This window comes from Crassostrea angulata, chromosome 3 (genome assembly GCF_025612915.1).
Source record: "Crassostrea angulata isolate pt1a10 chromosome 3, ASM2561291v2, whole genome shotgun sequence".
Taxonomy (NCBI): domain Eukaryota; kingdom Metazoa; phylum Mollusca; class Bivalvia; order Ostreida; family Ostreidae; genus Magallana; species Magallana angulata.
In genome coordinates, this window is record NC_069113.1 from 5,740,132 (window position 1) to 5,752,661 (window position 12,530).

The window sequence follows — 12,530 nt, forward strand, 5'->3', positions numbered from 1 at the left end:
TTCACGCCATTGCGAATAGCACTATTCAATAAATACAGTTGTCGTTTCATTTCCGGTATTAAGACCGCGGGAAATCCTCTCCATCAAAATGGAATTAAAATGGGAAAAATTAGAATCAGATAGCTGCCTAAGTCCACGGGAGGGTCAATGTTCATGTGTGTCAGGAAATTCCATGTTTTTATTTGGGGGCGTTTTGCACACAGAAGACCTCATAGAAACGAACGACCTGATTCGATTTTCATTTGGTAACGTTATGTTCTATTATCTTTGTTGTCTGAATTTGAAAAAAATATAAGAGCTCATGACCCGCTAATAAAAGTATGCCTTTTCAATGTGAAAAAGCCTAAGGGTTTTGTTCTGTATAAATTTTTGATCAATCACAAACTATTAAAAGGTGAATAATTTCATCTCCACAATAGCCCGAAAACTTTTAGAACTTTGACTGCATTTGCGGAAAATGAGCACATTTATAAGAGTAATTTTTTTTCATCAATTGTATTCTGATAGTTCAAAGTTGACAATTATTGCTGCACCTGAGTGCGACTTTTAGTAAAAATGTCCATTTAAGGATAAAGAATGATTGAGTAACCAAATAAACCTACTTCAGGTAGTTAAATAAAGCTACGTGCAGTCCCTGAAACGTTCTAGACGTGTAATCGTGTACTGGACCTGATTAATCTCTGTTAGGGGCAATGATTATTCAGATAATCTGTTGTTTGTAATCATTGGATGTGTCTATTTGGCAGCCTCAGTACACAGACACAATCTAAAATTGTTGGAATGCTTCCCAGAAGGTCTAGCTCAGAAGGGAAAGGCACATCTTGGAGCAACACTCAGGATTTGCCTTTACCTGTACTGGCTGCCATATGATATTTCCACGTGGTGACAATCACACATCGTGCCATGGGAAATATTCTAGTTCCCGAAGGATGGAGGTAGTAAGACGCTCCGATGAGATGCGGGGTAGTTGAGCTCAGGATGAGTTAGACAAGTATACTAGTAGAATTGATGATTTTATTCGGATGGTGTCTCCAAGGAGTTTTAGGGAGCTAAGCCTCCACCCCTCTGGTAGGATCTCCCACACCCCATCGCCAGTTGCCCGACCCGATAGAGGAACTGTCCCTCCCTCCCCTAGAGTGTCTCCGGAACCAAAGAGGTCTAGACGCAGTAGGAGATCACCTTCCCCCGTGAATCCTCCTCAGGAGAGACAGTCGCCCTCCCCTGTAGCCCTTCCTGCTAGGAAGAGGACCCTTAGTGTTTCGTCCTCATCCTCATCTTCGTCTTCTGCTAGTTCGTCTTGCAGTATAGCTCCAGAGAACATCATTAGATCTTCAGTGGTGAAAGAGATTACAGTAATGCTGGGCCTCCAAGTTCAAATTGATGTGGACGAGTTTAAAAAGCACCTTTGAAATGGTTAAATAAATTCTTTCATCCAAAAGAGTTGTTAATTGACTTTAGCCAATGTAGATATTTTAAATTCAAGAGTACTTATAGCATTATAATTGAAATATTTGATTACTTACCTTAAATCTCTCCAGTTTGGGGACCAAACTCCTTTTTAGGTGGGGGCAGTGTTGCGTCCTTGAAGCCGTCTTAATTTCGTAAGTCTAAATGGGTGAATATGACTATGAGCATCTGCTGTTTTTATTATAGTCAGAATATACATACGTCTTCTACTACGTGAATATTGTAAATGAAATCAGGAACTTAGTCTTTATTGTTGGCAAAAGATTTAGACTTTGCTTTTTAGATAAAATAGATAGTTTTACGAAGTTTGTTTAATAGTAAAAACTATATTACCGTTTGGTTTCTTTCAAGACAAACTGGAAATGCCATTTGATGTGTAAACGTTGAGTAGATACAGATAGCGTAAATATTTCTGGATTAAGTCCAGTATACGAAGTTCAGATTTTAAATAATAATCAATACGGCGGTATTGGTTTATGAATTGATTAAAGATGTATTAATAAAGTTTAGTTAGTTGATTGATCTTTAATTTTAGCTGATTTTTATAGAGAATAACTTTAGATTCTTTATGAATATTAATTTTCATACAAAGTTATGACGTAAAATATGGTGTGCGTCATAGTATAAAAAGGAACGCACAGAGTGAGCTTTGTCAGAGGCCAGAATCCTAATTAGAAGAAAGTTATCCGAGATTTTGTGCTTGTACCGAGAGAAGGTATGAATATGTAAAATTATAAATTTATGTATTTGTGCTGATTAATGTAGGAGAAATGAAGAAAATTTAGTAAGAATGTAAAACTAAAGAATATTGAAATAATTTATTAGTTTACAAGTTTAGGAAATATGTAGAATTTAGTCGGTGCATCCCTATACTCTGACCCCGGGAAAGTTTATTTCTCTCGGTTTTCTCTATGTGTTTTTTAAAAAGTTTAGATTAAGTTTTAGAATTGCCTTGTCTTTAGTAAGGCGGAGAAATTGCTTTGTGTAAAATTTGCTAAATTAGTGCAATTTAGTCAGGTTGCACCTTCCAAGTTTACCCGGTGTGCACCGAATCTTTATATGGGTGTAGTTATGCATGGCACTACCCAAATCTCGTATTTGTACTGATTATAATATTACATTGTATTTGAACGTTGATTGAATAGATTAGTCTGTTTGCGGTAAAAGTTATTATAGTACAAGAACTTTATAGATAAAATTGCAGAATTTAGCACCTGTAGCACCGGACTATAGATTAGCACCACGCAACCGGGTTCGGTGCAGGGCTGAGCACCGACTAGAACCGAGCACCGACGGGAGTCAGCACCGACCTTCTGGATTGAGTTCATGTTAATAAAATTTCAGAAACTTAACCTATTATGTGATTCTTTTGTTTATTATATTAAAAGTGCCTTCAAACCCAGTGTTGTGATGTGCCTCAGGGGTGCCGCCTGTAATATTCAGGTTATTTTATAAAGCGAGAGCGCGAAAACGTTACATTAAGGGCAATGATTATTCAGATAATCAGTTGTTTGTAATCATTGGATGTGTCTATTTGGCAGCCTCAGTACACAGACACAATCTTAAATTGTTGGAATAATTCCCAGAAGGTCTCAGAAGGGAAAGGCAAAGTACTTGCACAATGCATAAAACTCTAAAAAGATTATTGTAAGCTGTATTTTGATTATGAAAACCTCCATTATGACAGGTTGGGACCAATTGCCCAAATGGGTAATAATGGCCAGTTTTGTATATAATCTCCCAAAAGGGATATATATTATGCAAAAATAGAGATTTTTTTATGGTGCAAAAATATGATAAATCTCCATTAGATTTGATAAAATGTAACAACTACTGGTTAAAAAACCCAGTAACCCACTGTTATGGAAATTGATCCCTCAATATATCCAAATTAAACTTCTTGGGGAGCAATCTGACAAACTATGGGCTTGTAAGAAAACTTGCTAACATTGACCAATGTTGCATTTGATGTGTATTTTTGCGGATTTATTTATGAATTACCAAATCAAAATTTTAATTTTTTACACTTCAAATGATTACAAACTGTTATGATACTTACTTACTGACTGGGATACATTGTGCATAATTTTTTATATAATTCATATGGTGTAATTCTTTTAATATCCATTGTTCCTTTTTTTTGGATAGATAAAAAGAAGTGGGAGAAGGTAGCTGTCTGTGGTAACCCTCCAGCCCCGCGGACAGGCAGCAGTTTGGTGGCTGTGGGGGACAGCTTGTATTTGTTTGGGGGACTCAGTCACTCTACAGGATGGTTGGATGACCTCTACAAATTTGACACAAGTAAGCATTGATGTGTTATATTTCACAGGACTCGCATCAATTTGTCATCAGTATATTTTTTAAGGAGATTTCAGTTGCATATGTTGATCTTTACATAGAAACCAACACATGGTCAGTTGTTAAGGGTGACGGATCGGTACCCAGTACCAGAGACAAGTTGCAAGGTGTTGCCCTGGGTCCTCTCATTTACTACTTCGGTGGGTTTGGTCCTAAATCTACTGGTTTAGAAGATGATTCTGATGAAGAGGTTTGTGATTGCTACTGTGGTTTCATTAATATTCAAGGGTATCAATTTTCGTGGATAAAATGAAAATCACAGTTTCAAGGATACGTAAATTCGTGGCCAATGACCCTTTCAATACAAAATGTTAATAGATGTTGCATTTCAATGAACATTTAAATTTCATGGATTAAATTAACAACGAAATCCACGAAAATTGGTATTCAACAAATATTGATGAAACCACAGTATTGCAAGTAGAGAAATTTAATATATGTTTACCATAATTGACTAAAGAAACAGTCTAAATACAAAAGTACTAAGAGGTATATATGATTCAATCATTTGATTTTCATAGAATTGATGTTAACACTTGGTGGTTCACGGAATGCATGTATATTTTGATTTAACTTTCAGTGGGAGGATGAAGATAATGCAGATTTGCCATCAGACCAAGAGGGGGTAGAATTGGGCTGGTTCAATGATCTTTATGTGTTTGACACAGGTACTGCATGGAAAATAACAGGAAAAACTAACTTATTTTTTTAAAGAATTAAGGGTTGTCTGCACTAGTTAATTTGATGTACCAGTTCTCACCAGTTCTTGGTTTAAATTCATTTTTTTGATTTTGTTAAATGTTTTGTTAAGTGTCCTCAATTGCTAAATACTTGTTTATAAAGATTTGTAAAATAATTAAAAGAAAGGATCACATAATACAAATTTCATTATAGCCCAAAACTAAAGAACAAAAATTCAAAATTCAATAAATTACAGTTAGCCAGAAATGGTCACAGCCTATGCAGATGAACCTGGGGGTGCCCACAGCTCGAGCTGCTCATGTTATGTGTGCTGTGAATAAGCAGCTGGTAATCTTTGGAGGGAAGGACATAGAGGCCCGCAAGAATGATATTCACATATTCAATACAGGTAAAGTTTATTGTAGTAGTATACCAGGCATGAACTGAGAGATGTTAAGCAGAGCAGGGTTTTTGCACATCAAATAGAAGTAAAAAATAAATATGTATCAGTATTAGTTGGGTTAACAATTTCTAGCAAATTGAAATATTGTAAATTTAATTACATCATTATCACTTCTCCTTTAAAAAAAAAATCAGACATGAAAGGTGAATAATAGAAAATCTTGAGTTTAACATGCCTCTCTCTCTCTCTCTCTCATAATTATAATATAGTTATTATTGTGAAATAAATATTATTTTTTTCTTTAAGAAACGATGAAGTGGAATCTAGATCTAGCGATGAAAGTACAGGGACAGAAACCAGAGCCAAGGTCGTTCCACTCAGCTGTTGCCATCGGTAACAAACTGGTTGTTATAGGAGGGAGAGGGACTCTTCACCAGCATTTCGCTGATGTCCATGTGTTTGACTGTGGTAATTACATGTGTATATACTGTAGATCCCTAATTAAACATGAGGAATTAATATTCACGTAAAATCGCAAGACACACAACTCGGGAATCTTTAAAATCTTGCTTTTATTTTTTGGATAGATGTAAACTACATGAAACAATGAAAACAATTTGGCATTCGTGATTTGATATTCTCACGATTTGATGGAAAATTTTAGACTTGTGGAACAAAGTACTCATGTAAAATAAGGAATCTACTGTAGTTCTTCACCCCTCTTTACATTTATTTACATCTTTATGTTGGCTGTTAGAAACTGTGTAGTCCAGTGTGTGTGGTAGAAATGCTTATTTAAAAGAAAAATTCTGTTTTCAGAATCTTTTACCTGGTCTAGTATGAAACAGGGTGGTACGGTCCCTGAGGGTAGGAGCCAGCATTCCCTGGGGGTGATAGGAAACTCGGTGATAATGTTTGGAGGAACAGCTGACTTTTGTCGGGAGACCAATGCATGCAACAAGTTCTTCACAGATACCTACATATTCAGCACAGGTAAAAAATCAAACACTGCCATATCAGGAATGAGACTGTTTGTCTGATTGTGTATGTCTTAATTGCTAATCTGTGACACTTAAGAATGTCTGAAACTAAATAAGGTAGAGTAAATGGATCAAAAGTAGACTTATTTAAAACAGCTGTCTACATTCAGTAGATGCTGATGTGAAGATCTTCCGAAAGAATTAAACAGAAAAATTTGCTCATTGTAAACGATGTACTATTTTTTCCATTAGTCTCGCTGACCATATATATCTGGAAACAGAGAATAGCAGTTGATGGGTTTACAATTTCCTCAAAGGCACTCTTTAAAACAGTTTACTTTTTTGCTTTAGATGAGATCTCTAAGACACAGAGCCAGTCATAGCATCAACCTTTGGTCTGGTTTGTTCAGGGATGAGGCATTGATGGACCTGGCAGCTAGGTATCCAAGTCATTCATCTGTGTATATACAGCAACACCCGATTCTGACTCTAAACACAAAACAACACAACAAACTTGCTGAGGCGTAGTTTCTAGAAACTTTGAAATGTGTTTGAACCTAACCGGTATACACATGTATATGCAATCTGTCTAATTTAACAAAGAAATTCATGTTATATTCTCATACTCAATATTTTATTTTAATATACATGTAATATTGTACATGTACTTTACTTTTATACATATAATGAATAAATTTTTATTGAATTTTGAAGGCTTATATTTTACACCATGGAATGTTTATACATTTATATGATTCGAGTCCAATATCTCAACCGTATATGTGCATGCATTTGTGAAACAGTTATTTAGGTCTGAAATTGGAACAGGGGATAATGACGTTTTACAGGAATGGAACTTTTTCCTACTTTGTGATGTGATTTGACACTTCGCGAATGGGCCAACGCAAAGCTAATGATGATGCACGTGTTATGTACCCAAATAAATAATTCTTCGTCTAGAAATTTGATAGTAGTTTAATATTTACATCTATCGAGTATGATTCCCTCTAATTCTTACGGAACTTCATATTAATTCACAGCTCTACACAACAGCTGTAGAAACTGGCATGGCTGAAATCTACACGCCCCGTTTATGATTGGTCGAAACCTACAGCGACCTGTAGAAAAATCATGGACTGCACGAAATTATCATGATGATGTCGGACTCAAATTCCCAAAGGAGACGATTGGACTGTGTCTTTAAGCTTTCGTACTTATGTACATTAATAGTAATGTACTTACTTTTACCTACTGTTTATGATTAATTCAATTATTTATTACATGAAAAACTTAAAATATAAATAATAAATTGCTATCTGAAATTATTATTCCTTTCAAAGGCGCACATTTGAACATGCACATAAAAGACTCTGTTGTTAAGAAATACAACAAACTGAATCAAGATTGATAGGATATTTTTGACAATCTCGTTAAGTCCTGAATCTGTTCAGTCTCATGGAATGACCCTCAGCACGCACAATTAACAATGCCGTTTGTTACATACCATTTCAATCTCTGCATCTTTCTTTTTTAACTCTGTTTGCTGATTGAAAATGAACAATCACAGATTGATTTGGAAGTTCATTTGCATTACCACCCACCCAATATATTCAAAATCTACGATTTAACAATACAAATATTCACGTTTAAACGACTTCAATACTTAAATATTTTATGTATGCTTGTTGCGCCATTGTATCCGACAACTAGTACATCACAAAACTCAATTTTAGAAGAAAAGGTTTAAGCACCTACCGACTCGTCCTTCACATAATCTATTCGTCGAACGACAGTAACTAAAGCATAATTGTGAATCAAATAAGTCTGGAAAACAGAAATAAGGGATAAATTGATGTTTATTATTCTCTAAACGTTCTACAAATACATGAATTTTCTGCCAGTCTCATCACAAATGTGTCGTCTACGAAGAATCGTTGCTTTAAAAAATCACAAACTCTTTTTAACGTTCTCCAGCTTTCCCCACCAACTGTTGGACCTGTGACATCTGAGTGCGCAGGTCCCTAACGGCGGGCAGTAAAGCGGACTGTAACAGCCCCAGGCTGGCACTGGTCCTCTTCAGGACGTCAGCTAGGGGCGGATCCACCATTAGTGAGGCTTCCATCGCCTTTATCCTCTCCGCGAGGTCCATCACCACCGGACTCTTCTCTATCATCCCCGCCACGTTCTGCCCCGCCTGGACTTCCGGTCTGCCCTCTCTTAGCTCCTCCATACTCCTTTGTAGTTCGGACAGTTTTTCAGTTAGAGACACCACCGCTGATTGTTGGGAGTTCACTGCGTCTTTGATTTCTTCTTCCACGTTTTTTATTGCGCTAGAAGCTGTGGCCCTGTCTTCGGTAATTGTTTGCTTGAGACTGGCGACATCCGACGACAGCGTCAGGTATTTCCGGTTGTCCCCCGATAGTTGGTTAAGAGCTTCTTCTAGTTGTTTTTTCATCTTTGAAAATTTTTCCTGCACCTCAGATATGACTTTTCCATACTGTTCTCCCATGGACATAATTCTGTTCTGATTTAATTCCACTTCATGGTTTAGATGATCGATTTGTCCGCCGGTTTCCAGAGTGTAAGCGATGCTTAGGCCGCTGTAGGATACGACGCTGACAAACGCCAAAAACACTGCAGTAGCAACAGACCTCATCGTGTTGAAAGTCAAAAATGCAAGTAAAATCAGCCAAAACTCCGCATTCCTATAAACCCTTAAATGGGTCCATCCGAAACAATCTCAGCCCTGGAAAAGATAAAGTATATTTGCATTGGTTGGTGGTTGGTTAATTCTTTCGTAATTGAGGATTTTTGGTGTCAGATGTTCACTTTCGCATTTCACAGCCGATAAGAGATGTTGACTTTCTTTAGGGACGGGACGTGTATGTTACTGTTTTAATCTGTTGTTTGTCGGCCCCGGCGTCTCCAGACAAGTCAATTCATTTTTTGTACAAGACATCTCACTTTTTCTTGACACTTTTTTACGCATTGTGTTTAATTGCCGTGATCTATATTAAAACACCTAATCTAAAATTCAGGTAAATTATGTATCATTTCAGATTACAAAAGTTCGCAGTTTTATCTCGCCTTTTAGCTTACCCGAGCTCAAGTTATCCTTCGTCCGGCGTCTGTATTCAAAGGACAATACATTTTGATGTAATATTAACAATTTTTTAAACTGAAATTAAATTTGATGTTCTTAATAACTAGTCCAACAGAAACTTCATTATTTAAAAGGAAGCCTTATATGGAATTACAATACAACAATGCTGTGGAAATCATCCTGAAAAAGTGTATATGTAATATTCGGAAATATCTTACTTTTTCCTGTTTTTTTGTTTGTTTTTTGGTTTTTTTTGTTACCGATTTTGCTAATCGGATGTGTGAAATTACTATTCATTATATTGTAGAAACTACTACAGTACCAGGACTGATAGCTACACGCCCTGTTTATCGAATGGTTGAAACCTAAAGCGACCTAAGAAAAATCACGGACTACACAAAATAATCATGATGACGCCAGACTCAAATTCCCATAGAAGACGATTTGGCTGTTTCTTTTAGCTAACATACTGATGTACATAAACAATAATTTCGTTAATTTTACTTCATTTTTACAATCAATTTATTATTTTGTTAAAAAAAAGATGTAAATATAAACAATAAAATGCTTTCTTTATTGATTCATGCGGGTTATGAAGGTAGCGATTATTGTAGAAAAAATTACATAACCCGCTAAGGCGTATTTTTCTGCAATGTCGCAACCTTTATAACCCGCATGAATCACCAAAGAAAGCATTTTATTGTTTAAATAAACGCATCCTTTTAAATATAGTCTAAAATCACCAATGATGATGACCCGGGGGGGGGGGGGGGTCAAATTCAACAAAAGAGTACTGCAGGAATATATTGTCCATGATTTACAAACTCTCGAGAATTGATGCCCAAGAATAACAACTGTATGTCAGTAAACATCTCTTAAATATTTTTATAAGAACTGTATGTTAACATTGCCTCAATTTGTGATCAGTATAAACGTATACATATGGCCATGTTTGTTGACTTTATGACCCGATGACCAATAATGACAGTGCTTTGTTCAACATTCTTACCAAGAACTTCATCGGTAAAATGTGTACTATTGCAGTGCATTTTTACTGATGTTCTTTTAATTTTTTTAAATCATAATCTGTAGTCTAATGTAATTGTAGTTTAGCACAGGACCTAAAAGTATATTTTTAATTCTGCAATTATTGATACACCCGTTTTAACATTAAATCCCCCCCCCCCCCATCCCCTAACTATTGTATTCAAGACTGAGTTATTCACAATGAGATCATTTGAATCAATCGATGAGTTATGCTAAAAGCACAGAATTGTATACAAAAACATTCTAAATTTCAAGCATAGGATTATTTTTAAAACTTGAACTTTAATATGCGTTATATCAGAATGCTTGCATTGAAAAATTATACAAATTTTTGTTTTCATTCATCTTGAAAACCGTTTTACGAAAGAATAAATACATATATTTTTTCTTAATAGATTTATGTAATTAAAATCTTATTTCTTAGATTAATGCCATAATGCGAGTTCAGAGACACAATAATTAAGCCAGCTACTCAGGTTATCAACGTTGCCCACGGGCCTGTAGATTGAGAGAGCGATGTAACCCCTGGCCGCTATATCAGGTTAGCGATGTAGCCCAAGTCTTTTGTAGTGAATTTTTTTGTCGAGCTTTATAATTTTAAATGCTTATTTTACAAATATACTACAAGCAAAACATTAATCGAATTTGATAATTAAAATGACCTGGATTACCGTCTACGAGTTAGGAGGGATGGGTGGTCATTCTATTTTTAGACTATAAAATAATATTCTTGTGATGGAGAGTTCGGTACATGTTCTATTCGAATTGTAAATTATTTTGAGTTTTCTTCTCTATAATATAGTTTGCGGCTAAAAATATCATATATTTAAGGTGGCATGGACACCTCCGTGTTGTGACGTACTATTTATCGAAATAAACATTAAAATCAAATGTAATTTTATAGATATAGCGCAGTGGGTCAAAGGTTTCTCTACGAGACTGTAAGTAATGAGTTCGAATACCGCTAGGGATTTTAAAGTTTTTATGTTTCCAAAATAAAAAAAAATTATTTTTGGTTTGATATTGTGAACTTTGAAAATTCTAAACAAGTGAAAGTATTCTAATTATGATGTACTTTCATCCACATAAATATCGACATATGTCCCATACCACCTTAAGGTCAGAAGACACGTTCCTCGAAAAACGATGGTTATTTTTCAAATTTTCAACGCCATGATAATACACTAAATAAAATTGTTCTTGTCTATTATCAGTTTTAAAATAATTAAATTTTTAAAAAGATATATAAGTATTTATGCCAATTTTTTTATATCAGCAATTCGAGTGTACAATATACATTTATTTTTGTATTTTGAATACGACTATATTTGAAATTGCCTATTCTAGTATTTTGCACAAATGCCTGGTAAGGTACTCTAATTTTTTGTAAGAAAGCTTGTCAAAGTATAAGTAAATCAATAACAAATTCCTGGAAAAAGTTATATGAAATTGAGGAACGTGTTGTCTGACCTTAATTATAAGGTAGATCAGATGGGTAGATTGTTGACCTTCCAGTCCCCTCAAGTGAAATTTTAAGGACCATTATGAAATGTAGTATGATTGGATAAGGATATTCGGTTATATTTAACGTAAAAACATGCATTAATTGATTTTAACAATTATTTGTAAAATAACATACACATGCACAAATTAAAATTAATTTTTATGCATAAGTGGTTTTATTACAGTTTAATGAATAGCTGCTTTTGTACTGAAGTTATTCTATACTAATTGCCAGTTAAGTTTATAAATTATAACAAAGAAATAAGCCTTGTCAACAGAGATTTGGCATTCATATAATCATTGGAAAAATCATTATAATGAATATATGTGAATTAAAAATGTGCATAACATTTATTTCGAATGACAATTTATGTTTTATTAGATTTGTGTATTCTACATAACAGTCATTATGGCATTGTCAACCACTTCAGAAGTGACATAAATTTCTACACATGAAAGCAAATTTGGATACTTTATGCGTTACCGGGGTTTTCGTTGTTTTGGTCACTTGTTTTTATCTTGGCCACGTCACGTGATAGTGCCTCAATGATTTTAGTGGCGCTGTTGAGGCGCTCCCAGAGACCATTCCACATATCCTTCGTAGCCTCCCGGTCTCTGTTTACGGTGTCCGAAAGTTCCGAAAGCTTCTGTGAAATGAGGGCAGGGCTAGAGCTCAATGTCTTGTTCCGAAGGTTATTGACAGTCTCTCGTTGCGCGTTTAGATCTTCTTCGAATGCAGACAAGGTGTTGTGCAGTCGACCTGGATCAAACCCCTCCAAGAGTTTAGAGTGAGTTTCTAGTTTATTGCCGAGCAATTTTGTTTTTTGTACGAGTGACACAACGTCCCTTTGAATAGTCTTTAAATCTACTCCCAACAAAGTTGACTGCAATCCATCGATCTTAGAGTTCACTATGGATATTTGTCCTTCGACCTTTTCCTCTGATCTTTGGACACTCTCTCTAACAGCTTGAAGTTCCCGTTCAAAGT

At 35.4% G+C, this 12,530-nt stretch overlaps 1 protein-coding gene across 1 annotated transcript; it reads left to right on the forward strand.

The window, feature by feature from the left end:
- The first annotated feature begins 43 nt into the window (after positions 1 to 43).
- Positions 44 to 6,595, forward strand: LOC128178631 (actin-fragmin kinase-like). Its single transcript, XM_052845877.1, has 8 exons — positions 44 to 245; positions 3,616 to 3,768; positions 3,867 to 4,015; positions 4,406 to 4,493; positions 4,763 to 4,915; positions 5,216 to 5,377; positions 5,729 to 5,902; positions 6,241 to 6,595. Exons 1-8 carry the CDS (start codon positions 89 to 91, stop codon positions 6,270 to 6,272), a joined length of 1,068 nt encoding a protein of 355 aa, XP_052701837.1. The 5' UTR covers positions 44 to 88; the 3' UTR covers positions 6,273 to 6,595.
- The last annotated feature ends 5,935 nt before the right edge of the window (positions 6,596 to 12,530 follow it).